The 20297-nt window shown below is 48.1% G+C and overlaps 2 protein-coding genes across 2 annotated transcripts; both read right to left on the reverse strand.

The window, feature by feature from the left end:
- Positions 1-483: 483 nt before the first annotated feature.
- Positions 484-17593, reverse strand: LOC126494859 (butyrophilin subfamily 1 member A1-like). Its single transcript, XM_050132307.1, is given in 8 exon segments — positions 484-2256; positions 4854-4880; positions 11874-11900; positions 13556-13582; positions 13921-14121; positions 14240-14521; positions 15584-15931; positions 17429-17593. Coding segments are annotated over 8 exon segments (1737 nt in total). The 5' UTR covers positions 17514-17593; the 3' UTR covers positions 484-1516.
- Positions 17594-18735: 1142 nt separating this feature from the next.
- On the reverse strand, positions 18736-19993 carry LOC126494849 (butyrophilin-like protein 1). The gene is made up of 4 exons (XM_050132291.1): positions 19428-19993; positions 19109-19309; positions 18884-18904; positions 18736-18770 (listed from the first exon to the last, which is right to left on the reverse strand). Exons 1-4 carry the CDS (start codon positions 19723-19725, stop codon positions 18736-18738), a joined length of 555 nt encoding a protein of 184 aa, XP_049988248.1. The 5' UTR covers positions 19726-19993.
- Between the last annotated feature and the right edge of the window lie 304 nt (positions 19994-20297).

Raw genomic sequence — 20297 nt, forward strand, 5'->3', positions numbered from 1 at the left:
ACACCCCAAAGCTCTTCCCTCTCTCCAACCCTCACCTCCCCACCCTCTCCACCCCTCCATCTTGTCCTCCATTGTCCCCTCACGCTGTAGTCCCCTCCCTCCCACAGCTCCCAAAAGGACTGATGGGGAGGAAGGCTGGACACTGTGCCCAGCCTGAGCATCTGTCGGAGGAGACGCTGGTCCAGATGCTGTGCACACCTTACTCTGTGCGACCAGGAATCCAGCTTTCCCTCAGCACCAGGTTTTACTCTACAAGGGTCAGTAGAATTACTAAATAAAATAATTACTTTGTAATTATTATTACTAAATAAAATACCTTGTCAAGGCCAGTTAAATTTTTTATAAGAGAACAAATACTTATTCTTGTCTGCTTATACCATCACAACAGCTCAGTTGTGGGTACCAAGGCAGCCATACGTACTATACAAATGAGTGAACACTGCTGTGTTCCAATAAAACTTTATTTATGGATATTCAAATTTGAATTTCATCTTTACTCATAGCACAAAGTACTATTTGACATTTTACATTAAATAAATGTTTACAACAGTTCACAGCACATACCTACACACACACACACACACACAAAAACAGTCAAACACAATTTGGCTCAGAGGAGATAATTTTCAAACTCTGCTTGAAGAGACAAGTACTAATAAACCAGAAATGCTTTAACTTAATAAATCTGTCTACTTCGGGTTGTTCTTTGTTTTACTTTACAATCCTGAGGACTGAACCCAGGACCTCACACATGAGGAGCTATGATTTCTGGCCTCTACAACACATTTCCCAGAAAGAAGCCATAGGCACCTAGTCTCAGCTAGGGCTTCTGTGCTGTGGAAAACACCATGACAAACAGGCAACAAGGAGAGGAGAGGGTTTGTTTCAATACACTTCCAGATCACAGTCCATCATCAAAGGAAGTCAGGACAGGAACTCAAGCAGGGCAGAGCTGGTGCAGAGGCAATAGAGGAGGCTGCTTCCTGGCTTTCTCCCACCGCTTGCTCAGCTTGTCTGATTATAGCACCGGGACCAGCAGTCCAGTGTAAAGAGGTGTTGCTGCTTCACTTTGCCTGCCTAAGGCATCTGATGGGTTGAGTAAAAAGCTGAACACCCAATAGCTAAGCAGTAGAGGGGTGGGCAGAGCTGGCGGGCAGAGAGAATAAGGAGGAGGAAGAATCTAGGGGGTTCTCAGGGGAGAAGGGAGAAGAGAACAAGGGAGAAAGAGAGGGGGACGCCACGGGGCAGCCAGGCAGCCACCAGACAGACACACTCAGAGTAGGATATATGAAAGGAAAGAAAGGTAAAAAGTCCTGAGGCAAAGCGGAGATGAAGAGAAGCAGGCTAATCTAAGCAATGAGAGCTAGTAGGGTGAGCGCAAGATAAGGTCAAGCATCCACAATGAATGCCAAGTCCCCATTCAGGACTTGGGAGCTGGTTGGTGACCCAAAGAAAGCCTGTGGCTTCTGCAGTCCCACAAGGACTCACACTGACAACTTAGAGGCAGTGAACTGCACTATGGGAGCAAAGTGTCACCAGGATAAGGGAGGAATGGGGATTCCTCCCCTGGGGGAGAGTCAACAACTCCAGAGCCTGGGGTGAGCCCCTCCCCTGGAGGATTCCCAGACTCCTTCAAAAAAGGCAAAAATAACCTCTTCCCTTTCTTCTCCCTCTTCTTTCTCTTCCCCCTCATCCCCTTCTTCCCCTTCCTCCTTCTTCTCTTCTCTCCTTCGACCCCCTCAGAGTCATGCTCCAAGGAGCTGAGAATCATTGAAACATCTCCAGACTTGAGCCTGAAGTATGGGAAAAGAGTCCCAGTGAAGGAAGCTTCACGTAAGGAGAAAATGTGGGACATCTCACTCATGTTATAGAAGGAAATGTCGCCTTCGCTGTAGTCCACAAACACACCCACACGCTGGGGAGCTTGCCGAAAGGATAATGAAGTTTTTCCAGGTTCAGTAAAGGCCCAATATACATCATTAGACCGTCCCATGGTCCAAAACCCCTTTCCTGGACACTCTGAATACCATTTTTTCCTGTCCACATCTTCCCTGCAGACCCCCAGAGTCCACTCAGTGCTGTCTCCATTCCCTATCTTCACCTCCCAGTAGCGTCTTCCAGAGGAGATGCCTTCCATGCCTAACACACTGAAGGGGCCATCCAAGTGCATGGTGGTGTCCTACCAGGTCACACTCCTCCTGTCCTGAGAGATGGCGAGGATGGGGTGGGCAGTGTCTGGATCCAGAGTGACAGACCCTGCAGGAGAGTTACCAATCGTGGGAGGTCCTCTCCAGCCCCTAAACAAGGCCTCAGCCATCCCACCTCCACCTCAAAGTCTCTTAGCTTCTTCTAGGGGGACAAGTCCCTCCCAGAACAGCCTGTGGCTCAAGACCATGACTGGCAAGCAGGGGAAGGGAACAAAAGGCCATCTAGGGGTTCAAGGTCACAGGGCCCTTGAGAACCAGACCCAGCTTAGCGAGCATCCCTTCTGCCTCCCAGACCACCACCACTGAGGTTGTCACCACTGTGAGCTGAAGGAGGGACCAGAGCCATGGGAAGAGCAGGAGGAGTGTCCCTAAGGACCAGAGTCACTCACAGGACTGGAAGTGCTCCCTGCGCCAATCTACAAGAGAAGCACAGGTCATGTGAGGGGTTTCAGACACTGTACCCACTGGTCAGCGGTTGTCTCATGAAACACAGACCTGGGAGTTGTGGGGACAATGTACCTGCTGAACAAACATACACACACACACACACGCAAATACACACACACATAAACACACAAATATACACACAGACACACAGAGACACACATATACACAAACACATACACATAAACATATATACACATACACAAACACACACAAATATACATACACAGAGACACACATATACACATACACATAAACATATATACACATACACACACAAACACAATATACACACAGAGAGATACACAGAGACACACATATACACATACACATAAACATATATACACATACACACACAAATATACATACACAGAGACACACTGAGACACATACACATAAACATATATACACATAAGCACACACAGAAACATGCACAAATACACACACATACACATATATACACATACACACACATAAAGACAGACATATATACACACAGAGATATATACATACACACAAACACACACAGATGCACACACACATATACACATACACAGAGACATACACACAAACACACACAGAGAGAGACACATATATACACATACAACAGAGAAACACGTACATATAGACACAAACACACACATACACATACACACACACACTCACACACATTCTTGAAAAGGGAGAGGAAGGGCCTTGTGATTCTTCTCTCCTAATAACCAACAATTTCCTGTAAATTTATGGGGGAGGGGCCCCATGAGCCCACCCCTCTCTCCATGACAGAAAACTAATGGGCCCACTTTTGTGCAGGCCTCCTTGGGGTATCTGCTTCTGACAGCTCAAGAGGTAGAGTCATCTGAAGGACTCTGAACAGAGGAAATGCCTCCATAGGATTGGCTGTAGGCAAGTCCTTGACGGCATTCTCTTGATTGATGATGGGTATGGGAGAACCCAGCCCATGGTGGGCTACATCTTCCCGTGGAGTGGTCATAGGGCTGGCCAGGAGGAGCAATCCAGCACACGACACTCCTCCTGGCTCTGCACCAATTCCTGCCTCCACATCCTGCCCTGTGAGACTCCTGCCTTGACTTGCTGTGGTGCGAACTGGAAGTGTGAGTCACACAAACTCTTTCCTCTTGAAGTTGCTTTTGGTCATAGCGTTTCAACACAGCAGGAGAAACCCTAAGACCCGTGTTCTGCCCAGAGGACAGCAGTCTCCATAGTCACGCACCTGCATACAGCTGGGCCTTCCTCCAGGCTGCAAAGGAACACATTCTCCTGAGAACCAATCAGAACAGCCCACTCAAACAGTCCACCAACCCATCCTCCCTCCATTCTAAGGGTGAGGTTTACCTAGGAGGAGAGAGGACCCTGAGGAGCTGGCCCCTCCAAGATACAGAGGCAGCAGAAAATTGTGGGAAATTCCGTGGACCAGGGATGAGGAGAATGGTGCCTTAGGCTAAGTCCCCCACGGATCAGATGCTATGTGGCTTTTTAGCTGTCAAACAGCTGCCTCTACTTCAAAACCCAAAAAGGAATTACTAAAATAATAATAATAAAAGTATTCTAAGATTATTCAGCTTCATTGTTAATAACCGCTGTGACGGTTTGAAAGAAAATGGCCCCCAAAGGGGGTGGCACTATTAGGAGGTGTGCCCCTGTTGGAGTAGGCGTGGTCTTGTTGAAGGAAGTGTGTCACTGTGGAGATGGGCTTTGAGGTCTCCTATGCTCAGGTTAGAGAGACCACTTTCTGTTGTCCCTGAGTCCAGACGTGAGAACGCCCAGCGCCTTCTCCAGCACCATGTCTGCCCACCTGGCACCTTGCTTCCTGCCATACCAATGATGGACTTAACCTCAGAACTAAGAGAAAGCCAATTAAATATTTTCCTCCTAAGAGTTCCTGTGGTCAAGGTTTCTTTCCACAGCAATAGAAACCCTAAGTAAAACAAGTGCTATATGGGAAATTATCCTAGAGAACAAAATAAAATTGTTCAGCAGTTGTCAGCAACCAGGACGGCACCAGCGTTTTGTGGAAAGGTAGATTTGGAGATAGGCTGAAAAAGAGAGTGTATATAAGTGAGCTCTGGGTGAAGCGCCCACTGTTCCTCATGTAAAATATCTCTACTGCAGGGCACCACTATTTCACGGGCACCCAGCTCATCATCCCTAACCACTCAGGTCCGCAGCCCCNGAGTCACTCACAGGACTGGAAGTGCTCCCTGCGCCAATCTACAAGAGAAGCACAGGTCATGTAAGAGATTTCAGACACCCATTTTTTAAAGCACAGACTTGGGAGTTGTGGGGACAACATACCTTCCATAAACACAGAGAGAGACAGAGACAGAGACAGAGACAGACAGAGACGAAGACAGAAAATCTCCATTTAGTAAGGGCAGGTCCTTGTGGCTCTCTTCTCCTCATGGGTTAACTCTTATGCAGGTCTCTGGGTAGTCACAGCTTCTGACAACTCAAGGAGACAACACTACATTGTGCTGACTAACTTTTACGTGAGCTCAACACAAGATAGGGTCATCTGGGAGAAAAGAATCTAAATAGAGAAAATGCTTCCATAGGAATCGCCTGTATACAAAAGCAGAACAAAGCACAGCACAGACGTCAGTCCATATCTAACTGCAGGACCATTCCTGCCCTTGAGTGAGCAGCCTCCTCTCCAACAGGTGCTTGCTGCTCGGAAGCAGCCTTACTTTTTTATCTTCACACTCCTGAGGTTTGTCATCAGCAGTATACTTTTAAGTAGATAGAGTGTTTTATTTCTTATGGGATGAATCAGAAGTCTTTCACAGCCCTCGAGTCTATGGGACATCTTCTTGATTGGTGATTGATGTGTGAGGGCTCAGACCATTGAGGGCAGTGTAATCCCTTGGGAGGTGGTCATAGAGAATATGAGAAAAGAAACTGAGGGCTGGAGAGATGGCTCAGTGGTTAAGAGCCCTGGCTATTCTTCCTGAGGTCCTCAGTTTAATTCCCAGCAACCACATGGTGGCTCACAACCATCTGTAATGAGATCTGGCGCCCTCCTCTGATGTGCGGACATACATGCAGGCAGAATTCATCTGGAAGGAAGCACTAGAGCAAACACACCCAAAAGGAGTAGACTGCAAGATATTATCAACCTCAGGGGCAGAATCAATAAAACAGAAACAAAGAGAACAACACAAAGAACCAATGAAACAAAGAGTTGGTTCTTTGAGAAAATCAACAAATTAGACAAACCCTTTCCCAAACTAACTAAAAGACGGAGAGAATATCCAAATTAACAAAATCAAAATGAAAGGAGGAACTTAACAACAGACACAGAGGAAATAGAATTACTGGACAATCTAAAAGAAATGGACATTTTTTTCAATAGGCACCACTTACCAAAGTAAAATTAAGATTAGATATACAATTTAAATAGACTTTTAACCCCTAAGGAAATAGGAGTAGCCATTAAATCTTCCAATCAAAAAAAGAATCCTAGAGCCAGATAGTTTTGCAGCAGAATTCTACCAGACTTTCAAAGAATAACCAATATCAATACTACTCAAATTATTACACAAAATAGAAACAGAAGGAACATGCCAAATTCATTTTATGAGGACACAATAGCCCTGATACCCAACCACAGACTCAACAAAGAGAATTTTAACCAACTTCCCTCATGAACATTGATGTAACAATATTACATAAAATACTCATAAATCAAATCCAAGAACATATTTTTAAAAAATCACCATTCATGATCAATCGTTTCATCCCAAAGATGCAGAGATGGTTCATCATACAAAAATCTATCAATGTAACCCACCATATAAACAGACAGAAAGGAAATAACCACATGGATCAACTCATTAGATGCTGAAAAAGCCTTTCACAAACTCCAACACCCCTTCATGATAAAAAAAAAAAAAGTCTTGGAGTGTGGGAGCCCACATGGGACTCAGTTTCCATCTGGAGTCATTTCTGACTTAAAGAAGTCATTTGAGTTCAAGCTCGCCTGCTCTACTTTTTCCTATAACCTCGAGGGCTGTGAAAGACTTCTGATTCATCCCATAAGAAATAAAACACTCTATCTACTTAAAAGTATACTGCTGATGACAAACCTCAGGAGTGTGAAGATAAAAAAAGTAAGGCTGCTTCCGAGCAGCAAGCACCTGTTGGAGAGGAGGCTGCTCACTCAAGGGCAGGAATGGTCCTGCAGTTAGATACGGACTGACGTCTGTGCTGTGCTTTGTTCTGCTTTTGTATATAAGCAAGTTCTGAAATAAACACTCAGCTGTTTGGCTGCTTGGACATGACCGGACAGACTGCCCGATTCTATCCTGTCTTCTGTTTCTTTCAGCTGACTTTTCTTTGGCCACAAGGATCTATCTATTAACCCTAACTGACTCTGTAGGAGGAGCGGGATCCTACATTGGAGGGGTGAGGGATAAAAGGGACATACCTAAACATAATAAAGGCAGTTACAGCAGACCTATAGCCAACATCACATTAAATGGAGAGAAGCTTAAAGCAGTTTCACCAAGATCAGGAACAAGACAAGGCTGTCCACTCTCTCCAAATCCTTTGGCTATAGTACTCGAAGCTTTAACTAGAGCAATAAGACAGCTAAGGTAGATCAATGGGATACAGATTGGAAAGAAAGAAGTCAAAGTGTCACTATTTGCAGATGATATGATAGTATACATAAGTGACCCCCAAAACTCTACCAGGGAACTCCTAAAGCTGATAAACACCTTCAGCAAAGTGTCTGGATATAAAATTAACTCAAGGAAAAATCAATAGCCTTCCTATACACAAATCATAAAGGGATCGAGGAAGAAATCAGGGAGACAACACCCTTTACAACAGCTATAAATGATATCAAATATCTTGGTGTAATTAGCCAAGCAAGTGAAAGGCCTGTATATAGAGGGAGGTCCCTCAGAGCATTGCATCTGGCTTTAATTCTGCAGTGTTGGCCCTGGGCTTTTAACTGCCCCCTGGGATACTGCTTTTTGTTACTGTTTCTTTTGTAATTGTTACTTTTTGTGAATGTTACCTTTCATTACTGTTGCTGTTTATGACTGTTACCTTGTAACTGCTACTTTTTGTTCTGTTACCTTTTGTTCTGTTACCTCTTTTTGTTTGTTTTTGTTCCGTTTTGTTTTTCAAGATGGCATCTCTGTAGCTTTGGAGCCTGTCCTGGAACTAGCTCTTGTAGACCAGGCTGGCCTGGAACTCACAGAGATCCACCTGCCTCTGCAGCCCAAGTGCCAGAAATAAAGACAAGCGCTACCACTACTAGGCTGTTCTGTTGTGTGAATGTTACCTTTCATTACTGTTGCTGTTTATGACTGTTACCTTGTAACTGCTACTTTTTGTTCTGTTACCTTTTGTTCTGTTACCTCTTTTTGTTTGTTTTTGTTCCGTTTTGTTTTTCAAGATGGCATCTCTGTAGCTTTGGAGCCTGTCCTGGAACTAGCTCTTGTAGACCAGGCTGGCCTGGAACTCACAGAGATCCACCTGCCTCTGCAGCCCAAGTGCCAGAAATAAAGACAAGCGCTACCACTACTAGGCTGTTCTGTTGTGTGAATGTTACCTTTCATTACTGTTACTTTTTGTTACTGTTACCTTTGTAACTGTTGCCTTTTCTGAATGTTACTTTTTGTTCCTCTCACCTTTTGTTAGTGTGTTTGATTTTTATCTGAGTTCTTCCTGAAAGTTTCAAGGGCTTGGCAAAACTTGGTTATGAGAGGGCTTGGAAAACCAAGAAGCCTGGTGACTGAGAATTACTTGGGCAGATGGGTCCTTCAGACAACCTCAGAGAAGAGATTTGGTTTGCAGAAACTGACTTGCAAAGAGGTGTAAATTATGTAACAATAAAAAAGGTTTTTTGGAAGCAACCAGCTGTCAGTTCACTAGAAGCTGATGCCCAGGATGCTATAAAGTCTAAAATATACTTTGGAATGACTCTAATTTTCCCATGGACCCATGCAAAACAGAACACTGACAAAAGTATGACAAGAACTTCACATCTTTGAAGAAAAAAATTATAGAAGATGTCAGAAGATGGAAAGATCTCCCATGCTCATTGATCAATAGGATTAATATAATAAAATTTGCCATCTTACCAAAAGCAATCTATGATTAAGTGCAATTCAGATCAACATTCCAACACAATTCTTTACAGACATTGAGAGAACAATACTCAACTTCAAATGAAAAAAAAAGGATAGCTCAAACAATACTGTACAATAAAATAATTTCCAAGAGTATTGCTAACCCTGATCTCAAACTGGACCAGAGCAATAGCAGGAGAAACTGCATGGCATCGGCATCAAAACAGACAGGTTGGTCAAAGGAATCAAATTGAAAACCCAGAACTAATCCACACACTTATAGACACCTGATTTTTTTTATAAAGAAGCCAAAATTATACAATAGAATACAGAAAGCGATGATGCCAGTCCAACTGCACGGCTGCATGGGGAAGAATACAAATAGATCCACGTCTATCACCCTGCACAATATTCAAGTCCAAGTGGATCAAAGACCTCAACACAAAACCAGATACACTGAACCTGATGGAAGAGGAAGTGGGAAGTAGCACAGACACTGAGAGCAACAGTTAATGAATGGGACCTCCTGAACTGAAAAGCTTTTTGAGGCAAAGAATATGGTCAAAAGGACAAAACAGCAGCCTTCAAGATGGGAAAAGATTTTCACCCACATCTGACAGAGGACTGATATTCAAAATATATAATGAACTCAAGAAACTAGACATCAGAAAACCAAATAATCCAATTAAAAATGGGATACGAATCTAAACAGAGAATTCTCAGCAAAAAAATAAATAAATATTTAAAAAATAAAGAAGAGATAATGTATGTGAGCAATTCTAAGTTGTACGTTGGTTCCCATGATGCAACATCACAGAGAGTCATATATAATTTCAAGTGGATCACACAGGCCTCAGCAAGACCACAAACATCCTGAAGGCCCGAACAAACTCAGAACACCTGGTCTAAACACCCAATCCCTGAGCAGCCAGGTGCTCTGGAGAAGGATCCAGCAGGGAACACAGAGGAGAGAGAGAGAGAGAGAGAGAGAGAGAGAGAGAGAGAGAGAGAGAGAGAGAGAGAGAGAGAGAGAGAGAGAGAGAGAGAGAGAGAGAAGAACACCAATAGACCAGAGGACTAGGAAGAAGAGGAACTCAAAGCTGAGACAAAAGCAGAGGAATTCCAACTATAAGGAGGACACGGAATCAAAGACCAAGATGTGAGCCTGAGGTGCCTGACCTGACTTCTGGAATCTTCCTTCCACAGCATCATCATGACCTCCACCAGTCTCTACCTGTAGGCCCATATTTCTATATGGTATGGCTGCCAGGTTCTAAAGCCATAGTCAGTATCTGAAGTGGCCACGTAACCTTCCAGACAGGCTGTCTCTACCTAACAAAAGGTCAAGATGGGGTTTTGCCCATTTCTTTGTATTTGGAGGATTCCTGATAGAGATGCTGATTCAAGCCTACCAGATGTGACAGCTAGTGTACAAAGCCGACAGGTGTGACTAAAAGCCATTTGCCTGGTTACCTAGGAGGCAGAATGCTAATGTATTTACCCCTCAATTTATGTTTTGGAATAAAGGCTATTTGGAGAATAAACGAGGAGGAATTCTTCAGGATGTGAACTCAGGATTTCATGAGGGATCACTGAGAATCTCCCTCCCAATAAAACCATGTGAGTTGTGTCTTTATTCCCACGCTTCCACGCCAGTCCAGAGAGAGATAGTTTATGTTGGGGTCTGGTCCAGAGAAATAATTTAGAGTCCTGGCTAGCAACAGAGCCCAACATCTACTCAAAGCTGAACTGGCCACTAACCCTGCTCCTAGAAGATGCCCACTGAACCAGGTGACTGCAGACTGGGCTGTGCTGATGCTGACAATGACTTACAGCAGAGGACAAACCAGAATACATTCTGTGAGCCTGAGGAGGCTCCTGTGGTGTTCTGATGGAGGCTCACCAGTGACACTCATCTCATCCTGCCAGAGAGTGGGTGGGGACACACGTGCACACATAGAGAAGAGGATGACGGAAGCTGGAGAAGGTGAGGAAACATGAGAGCCGGTGCTGTGTGAGGTGCACACATGTCTGAGCACAGGGACAGGGTACCAACAACAGATCAGAGGAACGTCCACATGAGCACAGTGCGTGGGAACACAGACACAATGGCGGTCATTAGGGTTCCTTAGAGAAGCATGAGCCATGGATGAGCGACCACGATGCTAAAAATCCCTCTCCCCCAACAGCCATGAACTGTCTACATATGTACTGGGGAAGAGCCTGATTATGAGGCCTCCCCCAGCCCCCTTCATCTGCCCCGTAGAGAGAGTAATAGAGATGACTTAGCAAGGATAATGGTGCCTGTCACCAACCCAGACAACCTGAGACTGATCCTGGGGACCCACTTCATGGAAAGAAAACAAAGATTTCTTGAAGTTGTCCTCTGATCTCCACACTCATGTCAACACACACACATGTGCACACATATACCACACACACACATACAAACATACATACACATGCGCACACATACACCACTCACACACATATGCACGCACACACATACAACACACACACACTTACAGAACACACACACAGAGTGAGAGAGAAAAAAACATCTTAGCAAGGGCAGGCCATGTGACTCCTCTCTCCCAATGCACCCAGTCTTGTGCAGATGTCCTTTGAGCAGTCACTGCTTCTGACAGCTCCAAGGACAATGGCTACATTGTGCTGACAAGCTTCTGTGCCAGCTTGGCACAAGGTAGGGTCATCTGGGAAGGAGGAATATTAACTGAGAAAATGCTTCCATAGGATTGGCCAGTAGGCAAGCCCGTGGGGAATTCTCTTGGTTGATGGACTGGATACAGGAGATGGTTGAAACTGGAGAATGCAGCCCATGGTGGGCTGTGCCATCCCATGGACAGTGGTCATAGGAACATGGGAAAAGAAACAGAACAAGCCAGGTGACTAATGCGGTACCCAGCAGTTCTCCATGAACTCTGCATTCGCTCCGAACTCCACATCCTGCCCTGTGTGACTTCCTGCCTTGACTTGCTGTGGTATGGACTGGAAGTGTGAGTCACACAAACTTTCCTCCTCAAGCTGCTTTTCCTCACAGCAGGGGAAGCACTAAGACCCGTGTTCTGCCCAGAAGACAGCAGTCTCCATAGTCACGCACCTGCATACAGCTGGGCCTTCCTCCAGGCTGCAAAGGAACATATTCTCCTGAGAACCAATCAGAACAGCCCACTCAAACAGTCTACCAACCCATCCTCCCTCCATTCTAAGGGTGAGGTTTACCTAGGAGGAGAGAGGACCCTGAGGAGCTGGCCCCTCCAAGATACAGAGGCAGCAGAAAATTGTGGGAAATTCCGTGGACCAGGGATGAGGAGAATGGTGCCTTAGGCTAAGTCCCCCACGGATCAGATGCTATGTGGCTTTTTAGCTGTCAAACAGCTGCCTCTACTTCAAAACCCAAAAAGGAATTACTAAAATAATAATAATAAAAGTATTCTAAGATTATTCAGCTTCATTGTTAATAACCGCTGTGACGGTTTGAAAGAAAATGGCCCCCAAAGGGGGTGGCACTATTAGGAGGTGTGCCCCTGTTGGAGTAGGCGTGGTCTTGTTGAAGGAAGTGTGTCACTGTGGAGATGGGCTTTGAGGTCTCCTATGCTCAGGTTAGAGAGACCACTTTCTGTTGTCCCTGAGTCCAGACGTGAGAACGCCCAGCGCCTTCTCCAGCACCATGTCTGCCCACCTGGCACCTTGCTTCCTGCCATACCAATGATGGACTTAACCTCAGAACTAAGAGAAAGCCAATTAAATATTTTCCTCCTAAGAGTTCCTGTGGTCAAGGTTTCTTTCCACAGCAATAGAAACCCTAAGTAAAACAAGTGCTATATGGGAAATTATCCTAGAGAACAAAATAAAATTGTTCAGCAGTTGTCAGCAACCAGGACGGCACCAGCGTTTTGTGGAAAGGTAGATTTGGAGATAGGCTGAAAAAGAGAGTGTATATAAGTGAGCTCTGGGTGAAGCGCCCACTGTTCCTCATGTAAAATATCTCTACTGCAGGGCACCACTATTTCACGGGCACCCAGCTCATCATCCCTAACCACTCAGGTCCGCAGCCCCGGCTCTGCCCATCACTTTGATCAACACCTTCAGAGCTGAGGGAACAGAATCCCTGGGGGATGACTGTGGAATGGGTGGAGGTCACACTCCAGGGTCTGTGACCTGATTTACTTATAAACATCTTCCGTTGGTTGGCTTTTTGTCAACTTGGCACAAGCTAGAGTCATCTGAGAGGAGGGAGACTCAGCTGAGAAAATGCCCCCATCAGAACGGCTGCAAGCAAGGCTGTGGGGCATTTTCTTGATTGAGGATTATTATAGAAGGGGTCAGCCCATTGAGGATAGTGTCAGTACTAGGAAGGGGATCCCGGAGAGGACCAGCAAGCAGGCTGAGCAGGCCATAGGGAGTGAGACAGCAAGCGGTCGTTCTCTGTGACCCCTGCTTCAGTTCCTGCCCCAGGTTCCTGCCTGCATCTTCACTGAAAGTTTAACCCTGTTGTTGGACCCCAAGGCAGGCAATAGTCTAGAGCTAAAAGAGACAAAAGTCAACAACACAGACGACAGGTATTGGTGGGAATAAGACCCAGGGCGCAGGACACATCCAGAGACCCAGGTCTTCCAGCTCTGAGCAGAGATCTGGAAAAGCCCATAGAACATGCTTCCCCTTCCCAGAACCTTCCACTTCTGTCCCCTCAAGGGGTCCCCTTTCTGTCTAGAATCAAGGAGAGGGCACCCCTGGGCACATGTGGACAGGGAAACACGGGACATTGGGGCAGTCACTCACCAGCCATATAAGCTGCCTTCCTCCGATCTGAAAAAGAACATGGAGAACTCAAGTGAGCTGCTGGGCTACGGAGGGGACACAGAGTGAGGAGGAAAAGCACGAGGGGACACACAAGGCTTGGGAAGAAAAGCATGACTCACCCAGCTCCTCCTGGAGTGTGCCTGAAAGACAGGGAGAAGACAGGATCTGTGCACGCGGCAGAAAAACAGGAAACAATGCTGCTTCCTACTAGGCTGCACTAACGCCCAGCTGACCCCAGGACTCCAGCCCTGCTCTCGGGGCTTTGGGGGCCACCTACTCTGATCCCAGAACCCTGGATCTTCCTGGAGACGCTGGCCCAGTCCTTCACTGCCATCAGGACTTACGCACTGTCTTCAGCGCATGCTCCTTTGTCTTCAGCAACTCCTCCTGCTCACGCCGCAGATTCTCCCGTTCCTGATGCACCTGCAGCCTTGCACGCCACTCCCTTCTGAGAAAACAGCAAGACCCTAGGACTAGAAGTCCCATCATGGTCATGCTCACAGCAAAAGCTGGCGTCCAGGGAGAAGCCTGAGGGAAGAAGGGCTCTGTGGCCCAGGCAGAGAGCCAGGTGTGTGAGGGGCACACCTGAGGACAGCCAGCCCAGCACACTCCAGAAAGGCCATCCACTTCCCGAGCTCTGTAGGAGGGAAAAACTGCCCTCACCTGGGATGAACATGGCCATGGCCTTCTCCTGGCCCAGCATGGGATTGAAGGTGGAGCAGGTCACACTCCCTAAGGACCTGTCTCTCACCACCAATGTGCTCTCCATGCTGAACAGACCGTCAGCATCTTCAGTGTGGGTCTCAGAGGATGCTGGGAGATTCTCCCCTCTGGAGTCTCTCCACTGCACCTGGGGCTTCGGGTACCACCCTGAAGCATTGCACACCACACACACACCACCATCTTCTGTACCTTTGATGTGCACTTCAGGGACAGAGCCCATCCCTGCAGGAGGACACATGTGAGGACCCTAGAAGACACTTTAGGCTCAGGGACCCCAGGATCACCTATGTGTCTCATAGGAACCTCTCATGGGAAACACAGGTATTGAAGAGGAAAGCCCTCCAGGGCTGGGACCAGGATTTGCCCTCATTGCTCAGCAGCAGAAAGATAACAGTGTCCACTGCTATGGGAAAGAGGGCACGGCCACTCTTCTATCAACCACAAGACCCAGAAGAAACCAAAGGACATTGAACCCCAGAGCCCTGAAGTAGAAACCATTGCTTCATCTCCCCATTCTCCACACACCTGTGAGCCCCAGGAGAGCAGGACACCCAGGTCCACCCAGGGAAGCCCTGAACGCCCTCCCTTCCTCTACCCGATCATTTGTCTAAAGCACTGATCATTTCTCACTGACGTCTCTTTGGAGCTCTCTGACTTTTTCTGCCTATGCCTCTAAAATAGGAAATCCGGCCTGGAGAGATGGCTCAGAGGTTAAGAGCACTGGCTGCTCTTCCTGAGGTTCTGAGTTCAATTCCTAGCAACCACATGGTGGCTCACAGCCATCTATAATGAGATCTGGTGCCCTCCTCTGGCGTGAGGGCAAACATGGAGGCAGAATGTTGTATACATAATAAATAAATAAATATTTTAAAAAATATGAAGTCTAACAGTTGGGGTTTTCCATGACATTGACAGAATTCTTGGTCCCCAGAACAAGGCCCAGCACATTTAGGGACTCCACATATAGAATTTAGATTGACTTAACCTATAGAAGAATGTATCACCTATTTCTTAATTCAAAAAAATGAAACTAAAAATAAATAGAAATAACAATGATGGCCCAGAGCCCTGTATGGCAGAGAATGCCTGTGAGCCCAGAATTAGGAAGAAGCAGGAGGATCCAACGTTCAGGGTCACCCTCCACTACACGGCTGGCTTAACCACAGTCTGTTCTACAAAAGACATTGCTCAAAAATAAATTAGGGAGCTGAGTGACATGATCCCTTACTTTCCTCCCACACACAGGTCCCCCAACATCTTTAGAACAGGGATCAGTTAACCAACCTGCCACCTTCAGCTCCAAGATGGCATCTTCATAGAAGAGACCCTGTCTGAAGAAGCAGACATACATCCCTCTGTCTGAGACCTGGACATTTCCGATACGCACAGCAGCCTTGCCTTGGTGGAACTGGTCCTTCACCAGCGAGGTGCGTCCTGAATACCCAGCCATCTGCTCTTGCTTCTGCTCTTGTTGGTCCCGATAGACAAACACAGCTTCTGAAAATCTGGAGCGGAACCACCTGAGCTCCATCTTCTCCACACTCACGGCTGGAGAAAGGGAGCAGGGAAGTATGGCTTCCCCACCTGGAGCAGCCACGATGGGGTCTGAGGGACCAAGCACCCGGAACTGCTCTGTGGACACAGATGTCACCGTGAGAGGACTGAAGAGACACAGGTTAAAGCAGAGAACACCCACTATGGCATGGAATGTCCTGGGACCAGGAGGCAGAGGCCGGATGAGGTTGCTCTAGGCATTGTGGGTTAGTCGTCTATGGTTAAAGTACAAGAGATCTTCAGAGCCAGGCAGTGGTGGCGCACACCTTTAACCCCAGCACTCGGGAGGCAGAGGCAGGCAGATCTCTGTGAGTTCGAGGCCAGTCTGGTCTACAAGAGCTAGTACCAGGACAGGCTCCAAAGCTACAGAGAGACCCTGACTGAGAGAGAGAGAGACAGAGACAGAGGCAGAGAGACAGAGACAGACAGAGAGAGAGACAGACAGACAGAGAGAGACAGAGAGACAGAGACTCCCCATTCTGCCTGTGCCCCTGGCCCCAGACCCTTCCATTAGGAAACCTCTTGTGTGTTCCCTCTCCAGCTTGCGTGCACCTGGTCCCAGGTGCCCTTCAGGTAACTGGGTCTCAGCCCAGAGCTAAGGCTTGAGTAGGTCTGGCCTGGGCCAAGATCCTGCCTTTGTAAAATCCCTGCAGATGCTCACACCTTGGGTTTGAGAACGCACCTTGAGAAACATAGTTCTACCTGGTCTGTTTTAGACCACACACAGGAAACTCATTACCTCCAGCCCTGAATTCACTGTATGCACATCTTCCTCCACTGAACTATACGTGAACTTTAAGACACAGAGCAAAGGCCTGGAGAGAGGACTGAGTAGCTAAGAACACTAATTCCACTTGCAGAGGACCCAGGTTCCATTACCAGCACCACATGGTAACTCACGACTGTCTGTAAAAGTCTTCTAGACTCTGTGGGTATCAGACATGAGGGGGTACACAGTCATACTTTCTGAAAAGAGCACCCATATACATGGAGCCAAAGGCTACTTCTGAGAAAAATCACCCAGCACCACCGGGGACCCCAATCGCTTTTTGATAAAGAAGAAAGAGGGCTGCCTCAGTCTGAGTGCCCTTGGCCCTCTAGCCCAGAAGGACTGTGATACTGGGACTGAAAGTGTCACCTGCTGCAGGACCTCCCACCCTCACCCCTGCAGGACCTCCACCCTCACCCCTGCAGGACCTCCCACCCTCACCCCTGCAGGAACACCCACCCTCAGCCCCTGCTTCTCTCTCCCTGGCTCACTCTGCTTCAGCCAACCCTGCCCTCTGCCGCTCCTAACAGCCCTGACACACTGCCAGTTCCCAGCACTGCTCCCCAGGTAGGGTGTGGCTACTGTGCTCAGGCTGGTCAAGGACACAGAATTTTCCATTCCCAGCCTCTAGAACGCTCATGCAAGCAGGGTCAGCCTAGATCTTATTAGTAACTCACTGTAAATGGAACACTAGAAAACCCCTAGGTCCCAGTATTAATGAGTCTATGCACATCTGAGCAGCCTGGTACGTGGTGGATCCCCATCACTGCAGGGAGACATGGGGAGAGAGAGCAGGGCACACTCACCTGTGGACGCCCGGGTAAGCAGCTGTGCAAGGACAAACAGGCAGGTCACATGGCAGAGCAGAGCATGCTTGCAGCAGTTATCCATGTCCTCAGAGCCGGGGAGACACAGGTGGGGAGACCAAGACCCTTGGGCTGCAGCAGGAGGCACGTTCCACACAGAGCTTGGACACCTGAGCAGGGAGAGGATCATCAGCGCTGGTGTCTGCGCCACTGGACAAAACATGTCTACGCTACCAGGGTGAACGCACCCACAACCCAGCACTGACAAACACCCATCCCAGGTTCCTCCCGCCATGCAGAACATGACTGGAGAGCTGGGGACATCCAAGTCCTCTGAGAGGAAGCCATTCCTTCCTTTCCACCCCATGCCCAGCCAGAGTGCAGAGAACTTTACCCAGAACCCAGGCCCAGCCCTTCTCAGCACCCTGAGGAGAGGCCAGAGAGACACCGTCAATCCCATTCTCCATGTCCACAATGCCTGTGACCCCAGACACGNGCCCACTGTTCCTCATGTAAAATATCTCTACTGCAGGGCACCACTATTTCACGGGCACCCAGCTCATCATCCCTAACCACTCAGGTCCGCAGCCCCGGCTCTGCCCATCACTTTGATCAACACCTTCAGAGCTGAGGGAACAGACTCCCTGGGGGATGACTGTGGAATGGGTGGAGGTCAAACTCCAGGGTCTGTGACCTGATTTACTTATAAACATCTTCCGTTGGTTGGCTTTTTGTCAACTTGGCACAAGCTAGAGTCATCTGAGAGGAGGGAGACTCAGCTGAGAAAATGCCCCCATCAGAACGGCTGCAAGCAAGGCTGTGGGGCATTTTCTTGATTGAGGATTATTATAGAAGGGGTCAGCCCATTGAGGATAGTGTCAGTACTAGGAAGGGGATCCCGGAGAGGACCAGCAAGCAGGCTGAGCAGGCCATAGGGAGTGAGACAGCAAGCGGTCGTTCTCTGTGACCCCTGCTTCAGTTCCTGCCCCAGGTTCCTGCCTGCATCTTCACTGAAAGTTTAACCCTGTTGTTGGACCCCAAGGCAGGCAATAGTCTAGAGCTAAAAGAGACAAAAGTCAACAACACAGACGACAGGTATTGGTGGGAATAAGACCCAGGGCGCAGGACACATCCAGAGACCCAGGTCTTCCAGCTCTGAGCAGAGATCTGGAAAAGCCCATAGAACATGCTTCCCCTTCCCAGAACCTTCCACTTCTGTCCCCTCAAGGGGTCCCCTTTCTGTCTAGAATCAAGGAGAGGGCACCCCTGGGCACATGTGGACAGGGAAACACGGGACATTGGGGCAGTCACTCACCAGCCATATAAGCTGCCTTCCTCCGATCTGAAAAAGAACATGGAGAACTCAAGTGAGCTGCTGGGCTACGGAGGGGACACAGAGTGAGGAGGAAAAGCACGAGGGGACACACAAGGCTTGGGAAGAAAAGCATGACTCACCCAGCTCCTCCTGGAGTGTGCCTGAAAGACAGGGAGAAGACAGGATCTGTGCATGCGGCAGAAAAACAGGAAACAATGCTGCTTCCTACTAGGCTGCACTAACGCCCAGCTGACCCCAGGACTCCAGCCCTGCTCTCGGGGCTTTGGGGGCCACCTACTCTGATCCCAGAACCCTGGATCTTCCTGGAGACGCTGGCCCAGTCCTTCACTGCCATCAGGACTTACACGCTGTCTCCAGCGCATGCTCCTTTGTCTTCAGCAACTCCTCCTGCTCACACCGCAGATTCTCCCGTTCCTGATGCACCTGCAGCCTTGCACGCCACTCCCTTCTGAGAAAACAGCAAGACCCTAGGACTAGAAGTCCCATCATGGTCATGCTCACAGCAAAAGCTGGCGTCCAGGGAGAAGCCTGAGGGAAGAAGGGCTCTGTGGCCCAGGCAGAGAGCCAGGTGTGTGAGGGGCACACCTGAGGACAGCCAGCCCAGCACACTCCAGAAAGGCCATCCACTTCCCGAGCTCTGTAGGAGGGAAAAACTGCCCTCACCTGGGATGAACATGGCCATGGCCTTCTCCTGGCCCAGCATGGGATTGAAGGTGGAGCAGGTCACACTCCCAAAGGACCTGTCTCTCACCACCAATGTGGTCTCCATGCTGAACAGACCGTCAGCATCTTCAGTGTGGGTCTCAGAGGATGCTGAGAGATTCTCCCCTCTGGAGTCTCTCCACTGCACCTGGGGCTTCGGGTACCACCCTGAAGCAATGCACACCACACACACACCACCATCTTCTGTACCTTTGATGTGCACTTCAGGGACAGAGCCCATCCCTGCAGGAGGACACATGTGAGGACCCTAGAAGACACTTTAGGCTCAGGGATCCCAGGATCACCTGTGTGTCTCATAGGAATCTCTCATGGGAAACACAGGTATTGAAGAGGAAAGCCCTCCAGGGCTGGGACCAGGATTTGCCCCCATTGCTCAGCAGCAGAAAAATAACAGTGTCCACTGCTATGGGAAAGAGGGCACGGGCCACTCTTCTATCAACCACAAGACCCAGAAGAAACCAAAGGACATTGAACCCCAGAGCCCTGCGGTAGAAACCATCACTTCATCTCCCCATTCTCCACACACCTGTGAGCCCCAGGAGAGCAGGACACCCAGGTCCACCCAGGGAAGCCCTGAACGCCTCCCTTCCTCTACCTGATCATTTGTCTAAAGCACTGATCATTTCTCACTGACGTCTCTTTGGAGCTCTCTGACTTTTTCTGCCTACGCCTCTAAAATAGGAAATCCGGGCTGGAGAGATGGCTCAGTGATTAAGAGCACTGGCTGCTCTTCCTGAGGTTCTGAGTTCAATTCCTAGCAACCACATGGTGGCTCACAGCCATCTATAATGAGATCTGGTGCCCTCCTCT

The sequence above is a fragment of the Alexandromys fortis genome, unplaced genomic scaffold, assembly GCF_014885135.2.
Source record: "Alexandromys fortis isolate MF-2015 unplaced genomic scaffold, M_Fortis_MF-2015_v1.1 scaffold_420, whole genome shotgun sequence".
NCBI classification, from domain to species: Eukaryota; Metazoa; Chordata; class Mammalia; order Rodentia; family Cricetidae; genus Alexandromys; species Alexandromys fortis.